Source organism: Camarhynchus parvulus, chromosome 6, assembly GCF_901933205.1.
Source record: "Camarhynchus parvulus chromosome 6, STF_HiC, whole genome shotgun sequence".
In the NCBI taxonomy this organism is placed as follows: domain Eukaryota; kingdom Metazoa; phylum Chordata; class Aves; order Passeriformes; family Thraupidae; genus Camarhynchus; species Camarhynchus parvulus.
In genome coordinates this window covers 719,140-745,248 of record NC_044576.1, presented here as the reverse complement: position 1 = coordinate 745,248, position 26,109 = coordinate 719,140, and the positions used below count along the sequence as shown (strand labels likewise).

At 44.1% G+C, this 26,109-nt stretch overlaps 1 protein-coding gene across 12 annotated transcripts in view; it reads left to right on the top strand.

The window, feature by feature from the left end:
- The window catches only part of COL13A1 (collagen type XIII alpha 1 chain), a 90,311-nt gene extending 72,158 nt beyond the window's left edge, over nt 1-18,153 (top strand). For 10 of the 12 annotated variants that reach the window (XM_030951435.1, XM_030951432.1, XM_030951430.1 and 7 more), the window contains 8 exons: nt 664-744; nt 3,004-3,039; nt 5,074-5,127; nt 5,406-5,459; nt 6,603-6,638; nt 9,365-9,451; nt 13,422-13,460; nt 16,488-18,153. In XM_030951435.1, coding sequence (XP_030807295.1) covers nt 664-744; nt 3,004-3,039; nt 5,074-5,127; nt 5,406-5,459; nt 6,603-6,638; nt 9,365-9,451; nt 13,422-13,460; nt 16,488-16,520 — 420 coding nt within the window. In that variant the 3' untranslated portion in view covers nt 16,521-18,153. Of the gene's footprint in view, nt 1-663; nt 745-3,003; nt 3,040-5,073; nt 5,128-5,405; nt 5,460-6,602; nt 6,639-9,364; nt 9,452-10,341; nt 10,420-13,421; nt 13,461-13,909; nt 14,317-16,487 lie in introns of those variants that run through there. The other 2 variants (XM_030951426.1, XM_030951427.1) reach the window with 2 other exon arrangements.
- The last annotated feature ends 7,956 nt before the right edge of the window (nt 18,154-26,109 follow it).

Here is a 26,109-nt window from a genome sequence, read left to right as displayed (position 1 = left end):
CTTAGTATTTGGCCACCAACATTGTTTGGGCACTAAAAGGGATGGGTATGTTTTTAAAAGCCTTATGAACAGCAATGAGGAGGAAAAAAGTTTTGGATTACTTTGAATTTAACAGAAATGAGTATTTTTTACTATTGCTTTATAGTTTATAATAGAGAATTTTAGATAAACAGCTGGGAAAAGAATGCTGAAATTGTTTTTTCTGAAATGTTGAAACTGATGCCTTAACATTTATAAAAATCTCTCCAAAATTTTTTTCTGTATGATTTTTCTTTAAGACTTGTAGGCGCCTGTCATTCACTTCCAGTGGATCCACATCTTAAAATGTAAACCCACTGTATCAGATAACTTCTGATTATTTATATTTATATATCAATATATATATATGGCAACAGCAGCAGGGAGAGCAGCACTGGAGTGAGCTCAGCTCTCCTCTGAACATCTTTATCTCAGGGCCTGAGTCTCCTCTTATTGCCCCTGAGTTAAAACAGGTGCTCACACAGGGGTGATTTGAATGACAGTGCTTTTGTTCAGATTAGGCTGAGAACTGGGCTAAAGCATTGCTCTGCTGCCTCCTGTATTCCCAGTGCTCTCTGAGGGGAGGAATGTTTGTTATATAAGTGCTGTTCTGGTGGTTTATTTTCTGCTCCATCCTTCCTTTAGGGGGAAGCAGGGATTGATGGAGTGAAAGGAGAGAAGGGTGCCCAGGGTGAAAAAGGAGACAGAGGGCCACTGGGATTACCCGTAAGTATCCAGGAAGCAAGCAGCACTTTGGGAGCCAAACCTAATGGTAGCTGTAAAAGGATCCCTCAATAGGAGAGGCACGTGGGGATTTGCTCTGTAAAGTCAGAGAAAGAGATGGTCTATAAATAACTGTGCCTTTGCTTTTTAAACCCAAAGCCTCAATTTCTGTGCTGAGCCTTCAGCTCCTAGATCTGTTGGATAGATGAGTGATCACTTTATTTCCTCCTGCTTCTGGCAGGACTGGGAGAAACAAGCAGTAGCTTTCCTGGAGGTTCTCTGCACTTCATGGCAAAATGAGAAACAAAAGTCAGAGATGTGGGAAGAGAAAAACCTTCCCCAGCCCTTTGTCCCTGGGCTAATCTTTGTCCAAAGCATGGTGGTTCTTAGTGCAACCAGCTTCTTTGACAGCTGGAACATTCCTGTCCCTTCTGCCATGGGATCAGTGCTCCCCCTGGCCCAGCTTGTCCTGCTGTGTGTGAGCTCAGCTCCATTAGCTTGGTGTTAGAGCACTGCTTGGCTTAGCAAGAGACTTTGGGGCACAGTGTATTGTAGAGAAGTTGCAGGAGCTGTAGATACAAACCTGATGGTGAGTTGGTAACTTAGTCCCACCCGGTTGTTCCACCAGCCCCCAGGTTCTCTCATCATAAAAAGCACTGTAGACCTTCCCCCTTCCCCAAATGTACAAACCCTGCAGAGTGCACCTCATGTGCTGTGTGGCTTGTCCTGTGTTCAACCACCCAGATCCCTCGTCCCTGACTTTGGCTGAAATGTGTGTCTTTGTTTGTAAAACGTTTTCCTCCTTTAGTTGTGCTGAGCAGTGGTTCCCTTCTAGAGCTCTGACTCCAGGCTCCCAGGTGAGCCCAGCCTGAGCACATTCCCTGGGGCTCCAGGCAGAGCAGTGGGGAGGAAGGGCTGCTTTTGGAAGGCTCACAGGCCAGGGATTGTGCCTCAGTGAAGCAGTGAGAAGTCAGAACCCAGTCCCCTGAGACATGCAAATAAAACTTTCTTTGTAAATGGTTATTTTCTCTCCTTTGGGGTATCCAGACAGGGGAAGGAGGTCCTTGTGACAGCCCAAGCAAAATCAGCCCAGCAATTACCCCAACATCTCATCCTTGTGGCAGGGAGTGTGCTAGCTGCTTTTCCTACAGCAGTGAGCCCCAGGGGGGTCCTTGGCTTTTCCCATCACTCTTCCAGGGCTGTGGAGGTGGGAATACTGATCCAGAAGGGTCCTCTGAGGAAAGTTTTGTTGGGATCAGCAATATTGGCTGGCCAACCAGGCAGCACAGCTCCTAAGATCAGATACTGTGGGACTTGTATCCTTCTTCAGAGCCACTGAACTCTCTCCATAAGCTTTTCCATGCCTGATCCAGTGTATCTTCAGCCTGTCAAACTAAATGCAGTGCCAAGCAGGTTCTGAAATATTTCAGGCTGTAAAATGCTGAAACTGGATCTGCTGCCTTTTTCTCTGACCTGGGGCTTGACATCACACTGGAATTCCAGTCCTGATTATCTGTAGTAGCCTTGGCTGACAGGGTGAGGAGCTGGTAATGCTCAAGTGGAGGAAAGCTCAGGATTTGGTACTTGCATCCTCCCACAGTTTCCCTCCCAACCACTGTCTGAGACAAGGCTTGCCCTGGGCAGAGCCCCTGTTAGGCCTTGTGGATGAGGAGATTCAGGGCAGGAGCTGAGCAGACAGCAAGGGGCCACTTGATCTCAGCCTGGTGTAAATCTGCACTGGTGACACAGGGAATTGAGCCACCTGTTTCATAAGCCCCCAAACAACTGCATGTGGAGTGGAGCAAGCCTGCAGCTGACCTAGTGGGCACCACAAGCCCTGGGTTTCTTGGTAGCCACTTGAACAGCTGATTCTGCACTGCCTGTAAATGCCTTGGTGAGCAGGGGCCTCTGAGCCTTGTGTCTCACCTGTGTTGCCCAGCCTGCCACAAAGGCAATGCAGATTTCCAGCTCCACTGTCACATTTTCTTTTTACCACCTGTCACAGAACAGCTGCTTCCCCGGGAGTTTTCCTGGTGGCATTGAGTGAGGGAAATGTACACTTTTAAGAGGATCTGAAAGTTGCAGGTCAACATTATATGTATTCAGTGTTTCTATGTTTTTGTTGGTTTGCTTGTAAGTGCCATCACTTGTCCTTAATTTTTGTTAAGTGCAAGCATATGTTTGTCTCAAGTCACTGCTTTACTCACGTCTCCCCTCCCCTCTCCTCTGCCTTGTTTTTGTGACCCCTCCCTGCCTGTTCAGGGTGCTTCAGGCTTAGACGGCAGGCCTGGACCAGCGGTGAGTTCCACTTCTCTGTTACCCCATGTTTGTCCTCCTCAGTATCGTGACTCGTGTTGTGTCTTCCACCCAAGGCTTTTTTATACCAGGAATAATCTTATTTTTACCAAAGCAGGCTTGGGAGGGGGTTGAACTTTAAAATGAGGAGTGGTATCACACACTTGTTGTCTTTGATGCTACCAGTCTGGATGCTGGGGTCACAGCCTACTTGTTCCACTCTATCTCAGGAACAAGAGGAATGAAACCTCTGCATGATTCCATGGTGCTGTGTTCTCCTGTCCTCTTTATCCTGGCGGGTCTCCAACCTGTCATTCTCCATGAGATGGGAGAGGGACTCATCATCAGCAACTGTAGTCACAGCACAAGGGGGAATGGCTTCAAAATGAAAGGTTCAGTAGGTTTAGGTTGGATATGAGGAAAAAGTTCTTTATTGTGAGGCACTTGCACAGGTTGCCCAGAGAAGCTGTGGCTGCCCCTCCCCTGGAAGTGCTCAAGGCCAGGTTGGACAAGGCTTGGAGCAGCCTGGTCCAGTGGAAGCTGTCCCTGTTCATGGGAGGGGGTTGGAATGAGATGGTCTTCGAGGCCCCTTCCAACCTAAACCATTCTATGATTCTAAGTAATGCCAACCTGGTTCTGCAAACCACTCAGCTATTCTTGGGTAACAGCTGTTAAATAACAGCCAAATATTTTTAATCCCTCTTGGGAAATCACAGATCACCCATGTGCAATCCATTTGGCTATTTAAAAACAAAAAGCAGTTTCTCCTCCTCAGTGTAGCTGGGAATAATTTCAGCTGCTCTGACTGCTGAAGAGAATCTGAGTGGCAGCTTAGAGAGTCACTTGTTTGGAGAACTGTACATACAATTTTATAGATGTGCAGGGGAGATTTCAGTGTATTCCTTAGCAGTAAATGATGCATAAGTGAAGGCAATTAAGATTTCCATGGTTGCATGGATCTAAGGAGAGCCTGGTGCTTCTGTCTGCCACACTGAAGTTGTGTGCTGCATGAGCTACTCCTCAGCTTGTGTTCTGTGGATCTGGACTTCTCTGAAAAGCTCTCCTGATCCACATGAGCTGTCCTCTCTCATCAGAGGTGTTACTTAAGTAACTAAGCATTGCACACTGACATTAAAATGTACAAGACCCTTTGCTTCAAGGCTTTTAGAAAAAGACTCTCCTTTTTGGGAAGCTTGCTCCTTGGTTCTTCCTAGGAGTCAGGCAATGTGCCTCAAAAGAATCCCTTTATTGAGGCTCCTGGAGGGAACTGTAGACCCACACCTGTGTGGTTCAAGGAGTGTGAGCTGGAGGTGCTGGAATCCTGTTCTTAGCCAGAGGGGTATTACTGAACCACCATGCTGCCAACATTAAAGATTGCTTTGACTGATTTCCCAGATGGGCTCTATGTCAAAGGCTTAGGAAAAACACTGGGTTTTCCTGTCAGCATGGCTGGGAGCCTGGTGGAGTGACAGGAATGGCTAAGGAGGAGCAGAGGGACAGGAGGATGCCCCTCCCAGCTCACACCTGTGCCTGTACACACCTGCATTCAGCTCTGCAGCTTGGGCTCTGTCAGCTTGCATGAACCAGTGACCCAACTCTTCCCATCTCCTCAACTACACTGACTCCAGGAGGGGGTAGAGAAAACAGGGAAATAAGCAAAAAGAAAAGCAAATTGTTTATCATGTGTGTAATTCTGCTACAGCTTTCAGCCTTGTCTAGTATAGCCTAGAAAGAAAGAGAATTCTTGTTTGTGGAGCTGGTAGAAATGCCTGCTGAAATAATTGCCAGGAGAGAGCTTCGGAAGTACAAATGAGGCTCTGAACAGAGGTGCTGGTGTGATCTAACACAGCAGTTCCCATGTTCCTCCAATTGCCTTGCCAACTACAAATCCATCTCCACCAACACTGAAAGCTGTAGTGCTGCTAGGTGCCTTCCTCCACCAGCCTGTGCTTTTCCTAAGGGAGCAGCAGTGTCTCCTGGCTTTAAGGAGGCCTGAAATAAAAGTGTCCTGATGTGTTTTCCTTCCTACAACTGCAGGGTATTCCAGGACCAACTGGGGCTTCGGGACCAGCAGGACCAAAAGGAGAGAGGGTGAGTTTTCTTCAGAACTGACAGATGCTCTGTAACTTCTCTGAAGATACAACAGCTATGAAGGATAGAGGAGCTCCAGGCTTTTCCAGAGCTAGAATTGCCTTTTCCTTGCTCATAGAAGAGCCTCTGCTGGGCATCTTTGGTGCTTGAGTATCTCATCCTTGGGGGTTTTCAGGTGCTTTGAAATGCATCCTTTGCTTTTTCTTCTATGGTGCTCTGCTGCCTGTTCGTACTAAATAGGAATGTGAACAGTTTCTACTCTTTTGTATCCATTTCAGGGCAGTAAAGGAGATCCTGGAGTTGCAGGACCAATGGGGCCAGCAGGGCTTCCTGTAAGTATGGAAATCCTAGGGATTTACCTTCAGAGCCTGTGTCCTTGCTGTGCTTGACAGCTGAAGATGTTCTGTAATAGTGTTTGCAGCCACAGCTGGGTTAGCTGTAACTCAAGTTACAGGATTGTGTTCACTCTGGGAGTGACAGAAGAAGCTGAGTAGCTTCAGAGCAGACTCAGAGTGATGTGGAGGAGGCTGAAAGGAAATTGTTAATTCACCTTGGTCCTTGAACTGCCTAAAGAAGCTGTGTGGGACTGCCAGGATGTGTCTCAGTCCAAAGTGCTGCTTTTGAGCAGCTCCCTTACCTTTCACAGCCTGGGTGCCTCCCACCTGTCTGAGAGAGCCCTGCGTGGTCATTGCAAAAGGGACAAAAGCTGCCTTCAGTGAGGTTAATTCCACTGTCTGGAATTGCTTTTGGCAAAATGGGGCCAGTGTTGGTGCTGTGGTCTCATGCAGTCATGGAGTGCTGTCACAGACATTTTTTTATGAAAAATCCTCTCTTAGGATTTTCCTGCTGGAGCTGAGACGTTCAGCAACAAGATGTAAACAATAGGTTTGCTGCTGCTGTGGAATGCAGCAGGTCTGTCTGGATTGGCCCAGCTTGCATGTTTATAATTAATTGCCAATCCAGAACTGAGATCTCTTGGACACAGTCTGAGAGAGCTGGTTTGTTATTGTTCTTTACTTTTCTTGGCTTAGCTGAGCAGCTTCTGGAAACTCTCCTTTCTTTTTCTTTTTAGTATAGTATAGTATATGTATATATCATAAAATAATAAATCAACCATTCTGTAATGGAGTCAAGGATCTCGTCTCTTCCTTCACCCAAACACCTTTGTGACCACCATCACAGAGTGCCTTTGTTGTTTAACACAAAATAGGAAGTTTGTGGCATGCCCATAACTAATTTGTTTCTTATCTGAGGAGTCCATAGGGTAGATAGTAGTGGTGGTGTTGCCACCCGGATGGTCTGATGGAGGTGAAGAGGAGGTTGCCTGTTGGAAAAATTGTGTTTATTTTTGACATAGCCATTGCTACAAATGGGAAAAAAAATCCAAAATCCTGAGCACACAAACCTCTCTTTGGTGGGACCATGGTGAAACCTGCTTGTTTTGAAATGTTTCTTTCTGTGTTGATGCATTTCAGGGTTTACAAGGTCTACCTGGTGACAAGGGAGTCCGGGTAAGTTACCAGCAAACTTTGTGTTTCATTGCTAACACCTGAACTCAGTGACAGCCCAGTTAACTCCTGTGGCACCAGCATGGGTTTGTGTGCCACACCTTCACCCCAGTCACTTTGCACACCTGTGCTTCAGGTGTGAGACCTGTAGCTCATTCCATCAGCTGGATGGTTGTGCTACACCTCGCTGAAGGCTCTAGGAGGGATTTTCTGATGTGCTCATTGTGGTCACACCTCTGTTCTGACTGAAGCACAGGATTTGAGTCAGGCCAGCATGGTGTGCCTTAGGAAATCCTGCTTGTCTAGTTCCTGATGTGTGTCAGGATTCCTGGGAGAATCAGCTGAGGTGCAGCCAGCAAATCTTATTTCAGTACTTCTAAATTGTCCCTGAAGCATGGAAAAGAAGGTTGTCTTCTAGCAAACAGACCTGCAGAGAATTTGAAATATGGAAATTTTGAAAAGATAAATGAAATTTGCCTATCTTGAAGAATCAGGCCTGAAGTCTCCTCAGGCATTGTCCTGATGTGATGCTGAAGAGCTGGGTCAAACCCAGTAACAGGAATGGCAGCTTTCCCATTATACCAGCAGTGTTATGGAAAGATAAACATTGTTAAGAAGTGTCTGTTGAGAAGCTCCTTCTTTTTCATCAGGTTTTCTTGCCTGTTAAGTCCTTGAATCTGGATCTTTTTGATAAAAACATGTAGGAGCTGTGGTTGGACATAATTTACATTTAGAAATATAAATTACTTTTGGATTTGAGTCTATAATATTACAATTGTATAAACGTCAAGGAATTCAATACAGTACAAGTGTATGTAGCCACACCTTTTATTCATAAGACTCTGGCATCACCTAAATTTATCTGGAGGTGTAATTTTTTATAGTGCATGTGCCCATGTGATGATTCATTATATGGATTTGCTTTTGATGTGTAGTGAGTGTTCTCTGTCCTCTATCTGCAATGGGTTTCTGACCTTGCTCTGCACAGAAAGTACAGTTCTGGACAGCACTAGCCAAGTGGCATCTTAAACTAGGGGAGACAGGTTCAAGTTTCATGGAAACACCAAAGTTCTCCCCTTTTTTAATCATTGCATTTCTGGCTTTGCTTCTTAACTCTCACTTCACTTTTGTTTTGCTTGTGTGGCTTCTTTAAAAAACTGTCATTTTTAATTCCTAGACATTTTCAGTTGGTTTTTGAACTGAGTGCCTTAGTTAAAAGAAGGCTCTTTCGTTAATGGGATTTCTCTGAGCTCTGGCATAAAAGCAAGTGAGAACTGGGAGAAATTGCAGCTCCTTGCAGTGGATGAGCTGGAAAGCACAAGTGGGGAGTTCTGCTGGCATGAATGCACTCTGCCTCACTGTAGCCCATGGTTTGCAATGGAAAACTGAGAGAGACTCAGGAGTGTAAATGGGCAAGTGCAATATCTTAGGGGACCCTAGAGAATACCCCTTTTGTACAGGGATTTCCCCTTACTCTGAAGTCCCAGTTTGCCAAAATCCTCTCTTTTTCTCAATGCTTTTTAAATGCCAGAAATGCTCCTGCTGCTCTCTGCTTGGAGCAGGAGATCAGCACGGCTGAGCTTGGGGTTGTGGCACTAATGGCAGTGGGAACAGGCAGCATTTTGTAAAAGCCAGCTGAAAAAGTGTGAGCCCTGAACTTGTCCTGCTGTTATTTTAATGCTGGGGGATTTGTGTGTTTGTGCATCTTCCTTGCTCCTACAGGTCCACCTTTGTCCCCTTTATCCCTTCCTCCTCTTCCACCTTTCTTCCTGGTTCCTTCCTCCAGAGCAACCCATGCTGCATTTTTCCTGGATTATCCTCTCCATTCCAGTGCTTCCTGGGTGATTTCTCCTCATTGCCTCCCCTCTCCCATCCATTTCTCTTGCCAGCTTTGGGTTTAACACTTTTTTTTAAAGAAGCAGCAGCAGCCTGTGCTGTCTGATTTTATCCCTTAATTCCTTTAACACTCCCCATGAAGACCCTAAGCTCAGTTCCCCGTGCAGCAGCCCCTTCCCCCTGTTGGATGCTCAGCAGCTTTGAGAATTTCCTGTTACACAGAAGGATTTGGTGTGGATGTAACTGGCAAATACCACACTATGCCCTGCCTTGTGCTGCCAGTTAAGGATCAGGGACCAGTTGCTGCCCTGTGGCTGTGCTGCCTAGGACTGCTCCCTGGTCTAACAGGTTTGTTGGGAGCGCCCTACTCAGAGCATCCCAAAGGACAGCCAGACTGTGCAGACTCAGAGCTGAGTACTTCCTTCATGCCCTGGCTGACAGTTCCCTGAGTGAGACTTTCTGTAAGAATGGCAATTCAGAGGGGTAAAAAAGCATCCCAGTGCTATCCCAGAGCCCCAGTGCAAGAGGGACCTTCCCAGCCAGCTGGATTGGAGATAAGGTGGCACAGTGCTGGCCAGAGGGGTGGTTTCCATCCTGTTTTCCCATCCAAGGTGCCCTCTCTGATGTGTGGGAAGCCCTGGGAAGTGGTGTGAGGATCCCTTTGGTGCTGAGCCCTGTCCATGTGGGGCTGCAGCCACAGCCACAGTGTTCATGCAGCTCAGCCACAGCTCAGCAGCTCCAAACATTGATCTTCACATCTCAGAGGGAGATTGATTTTAAAATGTTTCCTTAATGTTTATCCTTTTTTAAACTATCGCTGACATTTGTTTGAAATGGATGATCCTAAAGCTTTTGTGTATTCTTTTTTTCTTGGACTAAACTATTATTTACAGGGGGAGAGGGGCAAGAAAGGCTCTAGAGGGTCTAAAGGGGATAAGGGAGACCAAGGAGCACCTGGATTAGATGCACCCTGTCCGTTGGTATGTCCTGTTTCATCAAATGTATTGTTTTAAGATGTGTTGATGGGGAAGACAGAAGGAAATCATAACATAAATAATGGTCTTGCAAAAGTGCAACATTTGGATAAGCCCAGCTGGGTTCCCACCACAGCCTGTGGGACCAACTGATCCTCTGGGAGATCAGGCTGCTGAGTGACCATGGTTATGTTCCTTCCTCTTCCAGACAAGGTTTGGGTACGTGGGGTGTGCCATGTGCTGGGAACTCAGGGCTCTCTCCACTGTGGATAGAGCCCTGTCTCCTTTGCTGCTGGTTCCAGCTCTTCTCTGGAGATGCTCCATGGGATCAAAGCTACCTGACAGCAAAACTGCAATGCTGGTTCCTTGCCCTGGAATAGCAGCCAGCTGATGTGGTGGCCTGAGAGCACACAGGGCACTTGAGCTGCACTACCCAGAGGGAAAACAAGTCTCAGTTATCCTAAATGGGATGTGTTTCTGTCAAAACAGATTGGCTATAAGTCTAGACAAGTAAATAAATACGGGAATGTGTGTACATTTTTATTTAAATTCATATGCTGCAGCAAACACTGCCAGAAATCTGCTAGCAGTGCCACAAATTCCAGGAGTACTTGGGGATCATTCATTTAGAAATCCAGCTGCTGGGTTTCTCAGTGAGGATTGGAGGAATGGCTGATTTTGGAATGGAGGAAACACCATGCCCATCCTCTCAGAGAAGCATCTCGTGGCTCGTAGATGACAGAAACTGCTGCTGCTGTGCAGACAGGGCTGTGTGCTGGGTGTGCAGCTGAGTGCTCTGTCTGTGCCAGTCCCAGCAGGCACTCAGCCTCTCCTCCTGGGACCTGGAGCTGCCTGGCACTGACTGAAATAACGATAGTGGTTGATTTCATGAACAGGGTCTCCGAGGTTTTAAAGGCGAGAAGGGTGAGCCGGGGTTACCTGGGCTGGACGGCCTGGATGCCCCATGCCCATTGGTATGGTGTACCTTCCCTTTCCTGCATGCTCGTTTGCTTTTTGTCTCTTGGTGCTATTTTCTGATCCCCCCAAACAGCTGCATGCCCTAAAAACACCTGGCAGTTCCTTCCTTACCTGTCTCCAGACTCCCTTCCTCTCATTGCTGCTGTCAGAACCAGGCCCTTCCCTTAATTCTGATTCCCAACAGCTGTCAGCAGCACTTTGTGGCATGACAAAAAATAGAGTTGGAATGTGGTTTTATTTACAACAGCTTCACTTCTTCCTTTGCCTTCCCTTTGACAATTTCCAGTAAACCAGTGTATGCAGACCCGGCTCTACACTGGCTTGGCTTCCTCACAAGGAGCTGCAGTGCTTGTGTCCTTCATTAACTCTGGTTTTAATTACTTGTGTGTGTTGAGCACAGCCTGACGTGGTTCTGTATGACCTCAGTCACCCCATACATGAAGATGACTGAAAAGAATAGTTATCCCATTAGTAAGCCCATGTGAAACATATTAATGGGGACACTTAACCTCCCTGATGGATCATTCCTATTTATGACTCTCCCCAAAGTCCAAATTGTACCCATAGCATCCAAAAAACTTGAATTTAGGATTGCCTGCTCCCCAATACCGATTTATTCAAGTGATAAAATGATTATTTTATTAGTGCCTGATCTAGCCCAACTGTCATAGGACAAAAGTACTCCGAAACACTTAACCCCAACTGATTTCTTAGTATCCCAGTAAAGGTCACCAATTTATTCATTTTCTCTGAGTTTTTTGGAGCTGCAGCATTCAGGTGACACTTTGCTCCCTGGGAGAGTCTCAACATCTCCATAATACAAAGAAACTTCTACTCCCCTGCCCATCCAGCATTGTTTGGCATGACAAGGTTTGCTTGAGGATGGTCTTTCCAAGCTTTATGCTCACTTAAGGATGTTTGATGCCATCTGCAAGGGATGGGATTTGTTAGTTCAACTAGCTGGGAAAATGCATCCCAAAGCAAAAAGCCACATTTAGTTTAAAAGATTTTCCTAGTTTCTTGAGGGGAAAAAAAAAAGGCACCATGAAATTGCCACAAAAAGCCTTTGTTATTTGAGCTTTGTGAAGAGCTGACATAATTTTCCTTCCAGTGTTCCCTCCTTTGGGTGCTGCCATTGCCTCTTTGGAACACTCATAAAGTCTCAGTTGCTGCTCTGTAAATTCTGGGTAGCAGAAGCTTGTGCCAGTCCCCCAGGTGAAACCATCCCTGCCCAGAACAGTGCTCAAAGGAGGAAGACCACAGAGCCATGTATTTTGTGTCCCAATGAACACAGCCAGGTTTCTATGGAGTAACTTCTGCCTGAGTAAAACACCTCATCTCACAGGTGCAAGGGTTCCACCAGTGCCCTGGCAGGTGACATTTCTGGTTTTGTCACTGCTCCTAATGAGGATTCACCCCACATGGCCATATTAGAACTCACACTTCTTTTCATACCTATTTTCATTAAGGGAAACTTGCCAGAAAATCTGATGAAATATGGATGCTGTTATTTTTTATACAGAGTGTTGTGGCATGCAAGCTAGCTTGGGAACGTGAATAAGCATGGTTTTTGATCCAACTAGGTTAAAAGCTTGGCATCCAGCTGACACATCCATGTGTGTAGCTCATGGAGGCTGTGAACTAACTCTTGGCACATGTGAGATTTGTGGAAGGAGATCCTTGGTACTAACAAGCACCTCATGTTTCCGTTCTCGGCACATTGGCCCGCAACAAACACTTCCTTGTGACCCTGGTGTTCCTTTGATCCCTGAGCTGTGACTCCCTGGCCTCCCATTCCTTCATACACCTAACTTCCCATCTCCTCCTGCCATGCACTGTACCAGCCATTCCTGTCACCACCAGTGTACCAATGGGAACACCACAGTTTACCCAGTAAATAAGTTGGAATTCTGTATTTCCACATAGTTGGGGCAAGGGGAGGAAACAGCACAAGGAGACCAAAGTCCAAAAAATGCATTTGAAAAGCAATATTGTTATAACATCATGGCAATGTTCAGAACATCAGCCCCCTGGAAGTGCATCTTCAGTAAATAGTTGATTTCTCAATATATTACTGTGCATTTGCTTTTCTGTTTGTATTTTTTTGGGGGTTTCCTGGGGAAAAGTGATAGACCATGACTCTGCCACGTGCACACAGCACAAGGATTTGACTTCTCATGTCAGACATGTATTTCCTTATACCTGACTTTATCTGCTGCTGCAGAGCACCTTAGCACTGGTGTCATATCCAGCCTATCAAAGAGGGCTGCACAGGGTTGAAATGATGGCAGTAATCTACAAAAGCATTTCCCAACCATGGAGCCCAAGACATCACTGTTGCAGAAGTGCCAGGGGATTTTCACAGAAATCCCACTGATGTTTTTGAAGTCAAAGTCCCTTTTCAGGGAGCAGCTGAGACATCCTGAACCAGCAGAGGGGCTGCCCCAATTTACCTGGAGCAGGATCTGCCCAGAGGCAAGAGGGGAAAACTGGGCAGTGTCTCACATGACAAAGCAAACTCTTTAACAGGACAGAAATGGAGACTTTTTTCCAGACCCTCCTCAGGGTCTGAGGTTAGTGCTGACTCTGGGATTGGCTTTTCAGCTCTGTGTTACAGATCCAAGCCTGAGGACACAGGGCAGCCACCTCTCACTTTCCTGTTTATCTGGCTGAGTTGGACCTCCTGTGTTCCCTCTCTTCTTCCTTCAAGGAAGCCTGGATAGACTCCTTTCTCAGGGGAGGGTGGTTCTCGGGTACATAAGTCCCTTGCACAGCCTGCAGGCATTTCCCCTCTTCACCCCAGCCCCTGCTTCAGGCTGCACTGGTTGTGCTAGCCTGAAGTCTGGGTCATCTGAAGGATGAGGAATATCTCTCAGACTATTCCTCCAGCCCAGGTTCAAACTGTTTGTTGCAGTAACAGTTAACCCATGCTGTCCTTTCTCCATCTCTGTGCTGCTTTCTGTATCCTAAACTGCTATTTCATCCATCTTTTTCACAGGGAGAAGATGGCCTTCCAGTTCAAGGCTGCTGGAATAAGGTAATTTGGAAATGTTGCTGTGCTGAGTTGGCAGTGCCATGGGTCCTGCTAATGTTTTCCACGAATCTGCCTAAGGGCAGAGGAGGTGTGGATGCATGGATGGGATTTCCAGGACTGTGTCCCAGAAAAGAGGCAACCAAAACTCCTCTTTAGTCAAATATCACAGTTCAGCTCTGTGGGCTACAAAGGAGAGAACTGTATCTGTGGCCTTTGAGCTGCCTGCCCCAAAGTGCTGTAATCCTTGCACAAAGATGAGATTTCCTCCTGGGTTCTCTCAGACACCCCCTGCACTCCCCAGGGTCTGGCCCACCTTCAGGAAAGGTGGACAGGGTCCCTGCTGAGATCCATCACAGCTCCTTTTCCTCCTGGAGAGCCCAGAGCCAGCTTCCCTAACAGTGTCCTTGCCCCTGTGAGCTGTCACTAACACTTGTTTATGTTTTCTTTTGCAGTGATGGTTCTAACCCTGGACTGACCTATGTGTGTTACTGTACATAGAATATTTATTTTTATACGGTGTTCTTCTCTGAAATGCCAAAAGTTATGCATTTTTACAAATTATCAAAAAGTGGCATATTTTTTTGTACAGAAAATACTGGATATCCCTTTTTTCCCATTTGTCAGTTCTCTGTATGATTCTATGTCAGCATTACGCTTCTTTTGTCATGGAGTACAGCTGTAATATTTACATGATATTTGTGCACACATGATGAATATAGGAACTTAATAAATTATTGCATTTAAAGTGCCCAAAGGAACTGCCCTGTATAGATTTAAAGGTCGTTTTCATTTTTCAAGCTGGATCATTCAAGAATATTTCAAAATAATATGTATTTTTTATTAAAGTGAAATATTAACACTTCTGTTGTGATGAATTAAAGTGTTGCTGAAAAACCTCCTGGTAGTCCCTGTGCACTGGGAATGTAGAGAAACCATGATTTACAATTATCCTCCCGTGACCTGGAATAACTCTGATGACAAGGAGCCTTGGTTGGCAAGAAATTCTCATCCCTTTCTAAATTGTAGGCTTTGGAACAGCTTAATTAAAGCCTTATTTAAAATTAAGCATAACACAGCATACCTTGATATCCTAACAAATGTTTGTAAAATCAATCCATGTGGCTTTTTAAAATGTTAACCAAAGGTTGCATGCAAATTTGCAGAGTGTGTAATTTTCATTTGTATATGCACATCTTAATTATCCTTCCTGAGCTACCTTTGTTGATGCCTCAAATCTAAACTATGCAGAGAGGAAAACACTGCCAGGCTAAAGTGAACATAACAGTGTGCTTTCCTTAGGATGAGGGGAATGGTAGGAACCTAAATCTATTCCCTAAAACACATCCACTTGTCTTGGCCCTTCACAGAGGGGAAAAAGGCAGTGCAGGAGTCTCAGGGGAAGTTCCCAGTGTTTAATGATCCCAAAGGAGGAGCACAAGTGGTGATTTATTAGTGAGACTGATCCACTCCAAGTCCTGCTCTTTGCATGATGCTGCCCCTCCAACAGGAATTCTGCTCCTCCTGGCTACAGCTGTGCCAGTGGAAGGGGTCGCCACCAAAATCCTCCCCATACTCACCAGTTCATCTGTTCACAAACTGTTATCAGGTAATTTTCCAGGTGATTCCAAGCAGCCTTTTAGCACCATCATAATAAAGTGACCGAGTAAGGGATGTAGTTCCCTTGTACCCAGTGAAGGGCCTGCTGGGGACTGCCCAAGGATCCCAGCCCAGCCTCTGGCTGCTGCAATCCATCTGTCACTCGGCCTTTCAGAAATTTATTGAATTTCATCTGAAAACCAGGGAGTTTTCCACTGCCCTGTGTCCTTTCCCTCCCTGCCCTGCAGGCTGTTCCGACTCCAGTGTCCTCGCAGTTAGGAAACCTCCTTGCAACTTTCGACCTAAACTAATTCATGCTATTTACAACCATTTGTTCTCGTGCCAACATTGTCCTTGGGATGAAACGTTTCCATGCATGATGTTTTCATGAGATGCTTGGTGTGCTGGAGCTGAAACAGCCCAGAAAGAAAATGAACCGCAGAACACTGAGAGATTCTCCCTGGTTTTCTCAGTAATAGATGTTGTTAATATAAGCCCCAGCTCCCTGTTAAAAGGCTGTGCAGCTGTGAAGCTAATTGGAACAACTAATGGTCCAATTGTGTTTTAATTGCACACCTGTTAAAGCAGTTACTAAAGACCCAGCCAGGTGTACTCCTTGTGCTTTGGGTTTGGAAGGTTGTAGCAGCAGTGAGCTCTGATATTGAAGGTAGGCTGTCTGAATGCTTCAGTCCCTTCTACAAATCCTGGCTATTCTTAATCCTTCAAAATGCAGAGAAGCTGCCAGTGCTTCCTGTTCCCTTTGGTCTGTGTAGCATGGTTTTGGTGTAGCTGGTTTTTGTGATTGCACTGCATGGGATTGCTGTTGGTTGTTTTTATCTGATCCAAGAGCAGAGCAAGTGCACATCTACCACCTTGTCCTGACACAGCTCCTGAAAGGTTAAGGACTCTCAGGGTGATGCTGTACCTGTTCTATTTCTTGGGCTGTTTTTTTGACTGCTCTATTTGTGAGAAAGCTCTTGCCTGAGGTGTAAGGGAGCTTGAAGTGCAATTGCCAGAACTCTTGATAGTACCTGACTTGGGTCAGCAAAGACTTATCTACTATGGGTTGGAAAAAGGGTGACAAATGTTCCCTGTGGCAGATTATAGCCTGGGATCTTAACTGAAGTACCAGATAACCATTCTGGATTGCTGCTCCACAGCCCCAATACTGATCCAATCTCATCAGCCCCTGGGGATAGATAGGAGGGCTCAAATCAGTGATGCTGCACTGACCTATTGCTCTTCACAAACCCAAGCTCCTTACATGTCAAAAGGAACCCAAGCAGGGCAGCTGGGTTTGTACCACCCTGAGTGTGGCAATTTAGTTTCAGGCTCTGTCCCTGCTAAAACCTGTAACCAGGCTGCTGTTGCTGTGGGTTCTTGTCAATTCTGCCTGTCTGTTTTCACGTGAAACCTTTTATCTGCCACTTCAAGGGTCAAACTCCTTGGCTGATAGCCAGAAAGTGAGTCTGAGGGTGCAGAAGCTTGGGAAATGGCAGCAGAGGGAAAGGAGAAGGAGGACCTTCCTGAAGATTTGCCGGAGATGTTTTGCAAGTTGCCTCCCAGGAGCTTGGGAAGAGTTCCTCAGCAGTGCACCAGGAATGTGTGCCCAGATGCTGGGCCTGCAGGAGCTCGGCGTGCCAGCACTTTCTGCTTTGCTTTCTGTTTTCTCCCAGAGGCCAGTGGCAGGGGTTGAGAATGGCACCATTTATATTCTTTTTCTTTGGTCATTTTCACTTCACTCTACTATTGTGGTCAGACTTTTCAGATGAAGAATTAGGCTCATTTTCCAGCAGCAGCTACATAAATGAGTGCAAGACATAGACAGTATTTCTGGGAGGGGATCCTTTGATCCAAGAAAGAAACCCTTCTTGAACATTTCTCTTTAGAAAAGCAGAGAAACCCCAGAACTGTGTTCAGTTCAGAGTGCTGCTCAGAGAGGATGTGATAACATTTTTTGCTACCATTTCTGGTTACCAGGTGACAAACTTCCACCTGTATCATTGATAATTCCATCTTTAACCTTTTCATCACAAACTTTCTTCTCCTGTTTAATTATAAGGAAATGACATTGCTTTGTTTGGGTTTTCTAAAACCATACTGGATTCTGAAGGCATGACATATGTTGTCAGAAGAGAAAAACGTGGAGTGTGGATAAAATCTGGTTTCACTGACTAATTCCTTTGCTTCCTGTACTTGTGCTTTGGTCTCCACTGCACCCTCTGGGTGTACTTTGTCTGGAGCCCTCCAGAAATGTTTTCTGCTGGCCCATTAAGGCCCTTTTGTGGGTGCATCTCCAAAGATGTACATCCAGATGGAAAAGAAGGATTACAAAGGTTCAATTCCACTGTTGCATGTTTTAATATGTTCACTAAAGGGAAATAACGATTTGGCAAAGCGCTGAGGGGTTCAGAGGACGTTTCCCAGCCTGAAGGGCAGAATATACAATCCTGGATACTTCTTCCAGCTGCCATGCAAACCTGGCATCCTTTACTCGGCCCCCACTGCTGAAGGTTAGCATGTAAGCTCAAGTATCTTTCCACCACAGCAATTTATTTTAAAGAACTCCAAATTTAAAATAAGTACCTATCTTTTGAACATGACAAAACATCTCTAATTCCCTGAGTGCATTGCGAATCCGGTTGCCCAAGAACGAAACCACATATTTAACTTTGAGGGAGCGATTCCCTGCTGGCCTAAAGGATGCCATTTGCATATTGAAATACTTGGGTGAGCCAGGGCCATTGTTATTAGAGCTAATGAATGATATTATCTCAATCATTAGACAGATCCAAGTGCTAAGCAGTTCACATTACAGCTGGGGAGAAAGTGCTGATTTCATGCTCAAAGGGGTGCCATTAACCCAGAGCAATCCTAGATTCAAACACTTTGTCAGCACAAGTGGAATCATTCTGATCTTCTGATAAGGACACCTGTACCTGACACCCATCTCCTCTCTCCAACGCACGGAAAGTCTACTGTTAAAATAAGTCCAGGTTTGCAAAGACTGGGGGAGAGTCCTACTTTGATGTTCATCTGAAGAATTGCAGGTTTTTTAATTGAGATTTCTAACAGATGTGTTCAGGAAATAGAGTAGTGGGGGAAGGAATTGTTTCAGTTGAGAACCAGGCTGGTGGAAACATTAATTTATTTTATTTGTATTGTTTTTTAATTTTTACTTTTTTGGGGTGGGCGGAGGGAGAACCTGACCAGAACTGCAGGCGGTAGGGTGTGCATTTTTCCTTATTTTTTAATGAAAATCATTATATATATAGTTTGATAATGTTACTTTTACTTTTTGTTAATGATTTTTGGGGGCAATTTGTTTGCTTTATTCTGTTTTCTTGTGTTTTCTTTTAGGTATATTTTTAATGGGCTTTTGGAATAAGTGTGTAGAAGTTCCTCACCCAAAATGTCCTAAGGACATTCCTGTCGTGTTTTTTCTCCCCAGTTCAGTAGTGAAAAGGTGCTTTCTATGGGCAAACGCGTTTTTAGTGGGGATAAACTTATCCCCAAAGGCCACACCTAGGGACCAGGTGCCAGTGACCTCTCCCAGACAAAACGCTCCCTCCACAACGCTTCATTGACATTTACAAAGATCGAAAGGGCTATGTTAGGGACCAGCCGCTTGGAAATGGTCTCTTCCCACCTTTGGTGGTCTGTCTGAAAGCAGTGAAGTCTGGCAAGAGTCGCTGTGTCCTCTTCAGCAAAGCCTTCTACAGCCTGGAATATCAGGCTTGGCTAGAAAGAGCTGAAAATTTTAATTAGAAGTTTATTTGAAGATGGCAAGTTCTTGGAGGGTACCTGCTCAAGTATTACTGTCTGTTGCTGTTGTTTTCCCTCCTCTGAATCCAGCAGCTCACTCGGCTTCAAGCTTAGCTTTAGGCTGTGCTTCACCCTGAGCCTATGTGCAAATGCTTTGCTGGATGAAGATTATCCCCTTCTTTTACACTTTGGATTTTTCTTCCCTTCTCCTCTTTTTGTCCCTATGTCTTCCAAATGTCTTTGATCCAGACAAAATAACTGCTTTCTTTTCTGAGTTTTTAGAAAATCTCTGTTGGTCACGTTTGGATCATTTTCCACTCTCTGTTGTTATCTACCCTTCCTGCTGTCCTCCCTCCCTCCTTGTAGGCCTGCTTTGGTAAACATTTTATCTGATGAGAACATCGTGACAAAACATGAATTAAGGCTGTAGATGTTTGTGATTTATTTTAGAGTTGACTGTAAAGCTTTTACTGTTTAAAAGGCAGCAAGGGCAGCGTAGTTTTGCAGCTTTCTTAGGATTTTGTTTGTTCTTTTTTAAATGGAGTTAGAATATTGCAGGGTTTTTTTTTTCAAGAAAAACCAGCTAGACTTTTGTTTTTCCTGCAAAACATGAGTTTGTTGAACTGCTGTTTCAAAGCTTAGGAAGTTAGATACTAATGGCAGGTACGAGAGGACTGATTGTGGAGTGCAACTTACACTATTGCTTTCCATGCTGTTTGTCAGTCTCTTGTCTCCAGTGGGGGTTTGCTGGGAGTGTGAAATTCCATTTTGTGATAATTCCATTGTTTTTTCACAGTAATGTTTCAAAATGTTGCTTCAGTAAATCGTCCCTTTTGCTCTCCTGCAAAGATTTGCTTTTACCCTGATGTTGCAGCCCACCAGCAGTGCCACAGACCGAGCAGTTTCCCCCTTTTTTTGAACCTTCCAAAGGAAGAATGTTAGCTCCATGAATTCCACAGCCTTTGCTGGGTGATGTCAGTGAAAAAGAGAGGGAGACACTTGGCAGCAAGACTGTGCAGGCCACCATAAGCAGACTCTTTCTCTGAGCCTGGTCCTTCAGCATTCATTGATGACCTGTGCCATTCCCACTCTCTTGGCTCTGCTATTCCTTGTTCTCACTCACCATTGCGTTTAAAGATGGGCAAAGTGAACAGAGTTTGTTGTTGTATTCACCCCCATCCAAAAAGGGGTGAGATTATCCCCTGGTGCAGGGAGGGATGGCCTGATCCCACCCTGTTCTCACGGCTTCAGTGATGCAGAATGAGCTCCAGAGGCTGAGCAGGGCAGCAGTGGGAGGGAGCTCCTGGTTTATGGGGACAGCCTGTGCATGTCATGGGCTCTCCATATTTCCATCACCAGTGGCTGCAGTGAGTGGCTGTGGGGTCTCTCTCGATGCTCTGCTATCCCCCATCCTAGTGATTTAGTTCCTCAAAAAGTCACATTGATCTCCTCTTGGTGTTCAGAGTCCTCAGAGCTACAGGAAACGCGGCCCTGATGGCCTGTCCTACACCTGGAATGCTTGTGTCATTGGCACTGCTCCTGTTAATCATCTTTGTGTCACTTGGACACCAAATCCTTTGGTACTGGGACACTTCTGTCCAAGATCTGCTCATCAGCCAACACCAGACAAACATGAATGACCTGCAGGAGAATGATTTCTGAAGCAACTCTGTGTCGTTACATATCTGGTTTCCTTGTATTTTACAAGAGATTTTTCCCCTTTGATGGCATAGGATGTAGAATATTTATTGTAGCTGTAGCAAAGTGATGAATTGTGAGTAGACTTGACAGGGCATTGTTTCTGTGTTTCTCTTACAGACACTGATTGATTGAGATGTTTAAATCTGAATACATTTTGTACACTTTTTTTTTTCCACACTGAGCTTTTCAGCCTGTATATTGAATATCCAATGTTATTTGGCATTGATTCATGTATGTGCTGTGTATACTTTTGTGTTACCAGTAATTTTTACTGTCATTGTGCTGTTTCTAAGACATTATTTCAACTCCTTTTGACATAGTTTAGCTACTTGGAATTTTTTTGGACTTCCACAAAATTCCAAGCTTAGTAATTGCTAGAATGAAGAGGACAAAGGGATGTTCTTTCCCACAAGCTTTTCAACCTCAGTAGGAGCTTCTTCAGCCAAAATGAGCATTTGACTTTGCTTTTTCACTTTTTTCTTGTTAATACAATTGTGCTGATTTGTTTGGTTTTTAATCCTGGGAATTCTGAATTCCATGTTGACCATTCCTAGCAATATTTTACAAAAGCAGAGACAGCTGTGCCGTAAGGAGTTCTACTGATCCATAACAGAATTGAAATATTGTAATTATTTGGTGTTTATTTATAAATATTTTTTCCACTATTAGGTTTTTAAACAAATCTTTTTCAGTGTGATATAAGATTAAAAAGACTAAAGGACTAAGCACTCAACATATACAAGGAAAGGGATTCAGGTAAATGATTTCCATCTGTATGAAAGAAAAATAGCTTCAGAATTTTTGTCAGAACAAAAGCTGAATTTCAGTTACACATTTCCCGAGTCCATTAACTAACCCAGTGATTTCAATGAAACCATCCTTGGCTGGAAACCAGAGATCACTTAACCTCCTGAATGCACTCCTCAGTAGTAAATAAAGCTGAGTTTTGTAAAAGTAGACTGTTGCTTAAATGTAGCACCTTCAGAGCATTTCTGTCTTCTTGTAAAAGATGAGAATGTTATCTTTAATCACCGAGTACCCATTTATCAGATAAAGAAGCCAGTGCTGATATAATCAGAGGTGCTGGTTTATATTGTGATAAAAAACACTATGCAGAACTATATTATTACTGTTTTAAATACCTTACCTTAGTATGTTAATTATCTACATTAGGTGAAGAAATATGTGAGATTTTAGGAGGAACTTTGTCTGGGAAATGGGTTTTTGGATAACTAAAATTGGGCTAAAAAAACAGGCAGGAGGTTATGAAAAATACCTCTGGCTGAGGGATGGTTGTGGTGTTAAACATGGCATTGTACTTAAAGTGTCATCCTGTTGTTTTCCAAGAGGAATCTGATGAATTCCCTGTGCCTTGTGTTGAAGCTTTACTCCTTTGTGTCACTGTTTTAGTGAGGTTTCTATTTTAATTTATAAATTAAATACATGCATAGATAGCTATTCCAGTACAGTCTGCATTTGTTCCCTATGATGTACATACTTTCTTCTCCTTTTATAAAAATGCCTGTTTACCTGCACATCGTTTGTGTCTTTTGTAAATGACACCACATGCAAATCACAGCCATAAATTCACTTACAGGTGAATTCACTTCCCCTTTGGGGGTGGGTTTTAGGTTCCTGTGCTGAGGCAACCACGCCATCTGCTGTTTGCCAGGCAGGCCCGGGAACTGTGGAACTGGTGGGAAGTGTCAATGGATTTAGAAGGACAGAAACCTCAAAAACACTGTTATCACTATAAAATTAGTGTGCTTCACTCCTGACCTCCTCTGGGTACAGACAGTGAGCTTGGAGTGAGGCAAAATCCTCAAGCATCTGGATGTTTAACAGTGACTGATGCATCAAGTTATATAGGCAAACATGCTTTGATGATCCAACTGGGAATGGAGTATGTGTTTGAAACTTTGGTTTTTATCTTTTCTTAAGGCTTCAAGGTCACTCTTGTTAATAAAGTGATGGCTCCTGGTAAATAAATGTTCTGGAGGCTTGCTCTGTCCTGCCCCAGACAAACCAAAGGTTGAGACCCAAAGCTTGGCTTGGACACAGCTGAGATTTTTTTTTTTCCTGTAGGGCTATGCAGTTAGCAGGAAAAAATAGCTAATGAGGTAAATTGTTTTGTTTTAAATCAAACTCAGGAACAATTAGGAAAGCAGACAAACAAGCAGGGCTGTGCTGTCCTTACCTGTGGAGCTGCTCTGAAAAGAACTTGGAGCTTAATAGTCTGAGCCAGGGAGAAAATGTGCTTGTCTGAGTCACCAGAGGAGAAAGGAAATGTGTCACTGCTCCAAAGGACACCAGAGGGTGTAACAGCACAGGGACAGACATCCTTATCAGCACAGGAATGATCAATCAGATCTAAGATCCCTCTGCAGCAGGTGAGGAGTGGGAAGTGTGATCTGTTCAGTGCAGATCTGGAGGGATATGGAGTTGAGTGACTTGGTGCTCACAGTCCACAAATAGAGTTCTGTAAATGCCAAACCCAAATCATCACACCAGGAGTCCCCAGATAAAGAATGTGTCACTTCTGCACCAAAAAGCTGGGCTACAGCAAATGCACATTGTTGCAAGTAGTTTTCTTAAAGAAATTCACAGGGATAGAGGCTTTTCTGCCTTTTAGCTTGGCAGTGCCTGGTTACCACTTTGATCTGTGGCCAAAAGCATCACTCACAAATGTGCGCTTTTATCCATCCAGGTCTCCTCAAACGCAGAAACTGAAATAGGTATTTTAGTAGTTAATGTAAAAATTGCAATCCTTGGGAAGCACAGAGCACCAAGCCAAGACCATCAGTCCTTTCTCAAGCCACCACTCAGTTTCCTCAGCTAGAAGTCCTGACCTGTTCTAATTCCTTGGAAAAGCCAGTCTATGCTCATGATTCCCACAGTTTTCCCTATCCCCTTCTGGCTACTCTTTCTGAGTTGTGGAGAGGGATCCTACAATGTATTCCTCAGCTGAAAACAATGTTATTTTCTGGGGTTTGCTACCTTATTTTTTTTTGATTCATGCTTAAAGATATGTTTGTAAATCTCCATTAGACCAAAAAACCCCAAAAAGTTATGTTGATTGTGATTAAACATTCAATTGGTATTTTTACTTATATGGTTAAGGAATAATTAAGACATGATCTTAGCTGCATTTAAGGATAAGTAAAAAGGATTCAAACCTCCTTTTAAAGGATGAAAAGACTTCTTTGATATTTTGCTAAGCTAATAAGCTACATTAAACTTTTAGAATCAGTTGGTGTTTGGGGAAGAAAGACTTTTCCCCTTGCTTACACACTTTAGCTAACCTGTGACTGCAGCTAATCAGCCCACATTAAACAGTGTGTCAGAATCTGACACACACAAAGACTTTAAATTCTGAAGTACGTGGGATGGTCTAATTTAAGAAAGTCCTAATAAAAGAGAGTTCTCCAGAAAGTTAGGATGTAGGTTTTCTGCCTTCTTTAGCCCATTGTACCCAATCTACTGGCATAACAAGCACATAAGCAATATGAAAGGTGGAGGAAGGGTTTAAAAATGGCTAAAAATGGGAAAATAATTCATTTTCACTACAGATAGATAGATTAGTGGCAGAACTTGGTTGTTACAGGTGTTCACTATGACTATTGTATAGATACGTACAAATTTTGATTGCATTGGTTTCTCCTAATGTCAGGGCAATGCTTACACTGATTTGATCAAGTTCCCTGGATTATATACACAGATAAAATGGAGCTTTTGGAGTACTTGGCATTCCTGTCCTGCCAGCCTCAGTGAGAGCAAAGCCCTTTCTCTGGGTTCTGCAGCTATGAAATATTCATTGCAATGTTTGAGCTGTAACAGCTTCTGGCCCAAAATGAGAGTGCCATAAACAGGCTGTTCCCCCATAGCTGGGGAGTCAGACAGGCAGCAGGCTAGAAATGATCAGAGAGATGTGTTGTTTATTTTGACAAAGTAACAGATTGTATTTGTGCTTGAAAGGCAACAGGCAGATGGTCTTTGCACAACTTAGAGAGGGCAGGCCCCGCTCCTGCTGAGTGGGGAAAGCTCTGCTTGACTCCAGCACGGCACAAATGAGGGTTAGGAACAGTTCTTCCTTAAATAACTCCATCTAAATGGCACAAATGAGGGTTAGGAACAGTTCTTCCCTGCACAGCTCCATCTAAATGGCACAAATGAGGGTTAGGAGCAGTTCCTCCTTGCACAGCTCCATCTAAATGGCACAAATGAGGGTTAGCAACAGCTCTTCCTTGCACAGCTCCATCTAAATGGCACAAATGAGGGTTAGCAACAGCTCTTCCTTGCACAGCTCCATCTAAATGGCACAAATGAGGGTTAGCAACAGTTTCTCCTTGCACAGCTCCATCTAAATGGCACAAATGAGGGTTAGGAGCAGTTCCTCCTTGCACAGCTCCATCTAAATGGCACAAATGAAGGTTAGGAGCAGTTCCTCCTTGAACAGCTTATTTTGCCTTGAACAGGTTATTTTTTATTTATGCTTATTTTGCCTCATCTCGAATGATTTTAAATTACATGTACCACATGCATGATTGTAAGGGTTTTAGGATGCAGTTATTTGTATCTGGAAATAATGGCACAAATGAGGGTTAGTAACAGTTCCTCCCTTGAACAGCTCCATCTAAATGGCTGGAACATACAGGTGCTGTGATCAGAAGTCTCCTTCCTGCTCTAAAAAGCAGCTGGTTCCACGGGTGCTGTTACTGCTCAACAATTCACACCCAGTAACTGATCCAGTGTTGCCTTGCTCTGATCTGCTCTACTCAAAAATTCTTTATTGTGTCACCAAGTGACCCCAAATTTTCCAGAAATATTTGAAACATAAAATATCCATGCAATGCTGTATTAGGTTTAGGATATTAAGGTTTATATTTAATATTTAGGTTAAGGATAGGCTGTATCCACTGGAGAGATAAAGAGTGGAATATGAGTTTAAGGTGTGAGATTATTAAAAATCACAACAGCACCAAAATTGTTATTAAAATTCAGACATCTATGACAGACTTAAAAAGTGTTACACTGTGAAAATTTTCAGTGTCCTCTCTCGCACTTCTCCAGCACTCCTGCTTCCTTCAGGAGAATGTTGTTTATAAACAGAAAAATGTTTTTATAAACAGAGGGAGTTCTCCTAATGTTGAAAGTTTGCCTCACACAAAGACTTTTTTTTTTTCCTTGAAAGACCTCCCACATGCTCGTGTTCTTATCGCACAGCAACTATTTGATGTTAAACTCTAACAAACTGGGAATGTTTTCAAAAACTTGGGATGCTTATTTTGCCTCATCTCAATTATTTTAAATTACAAAGCCATGTACCACATGCATGACTGTAAGGGTTTTTGGATGCAGTTATTTGTATCTGGAAATAGAAAAATGTAAATGCTTTTCTTCCTTTTCACATGGGTTTTACATTGTCATTAATTTTTGTGCTTAGTGCTTGAAAACCTGCTTAAGCTTCCTCCTACCCTCCCAATATGGTTCAATACACTGACAAGCCTACAGATATCTTCTTCCTTTGATAAATTCCAACTCTCAGTGGGCAAGATCAAGGTAAGGCTTCCTCTTACATGTAAAATAAGTC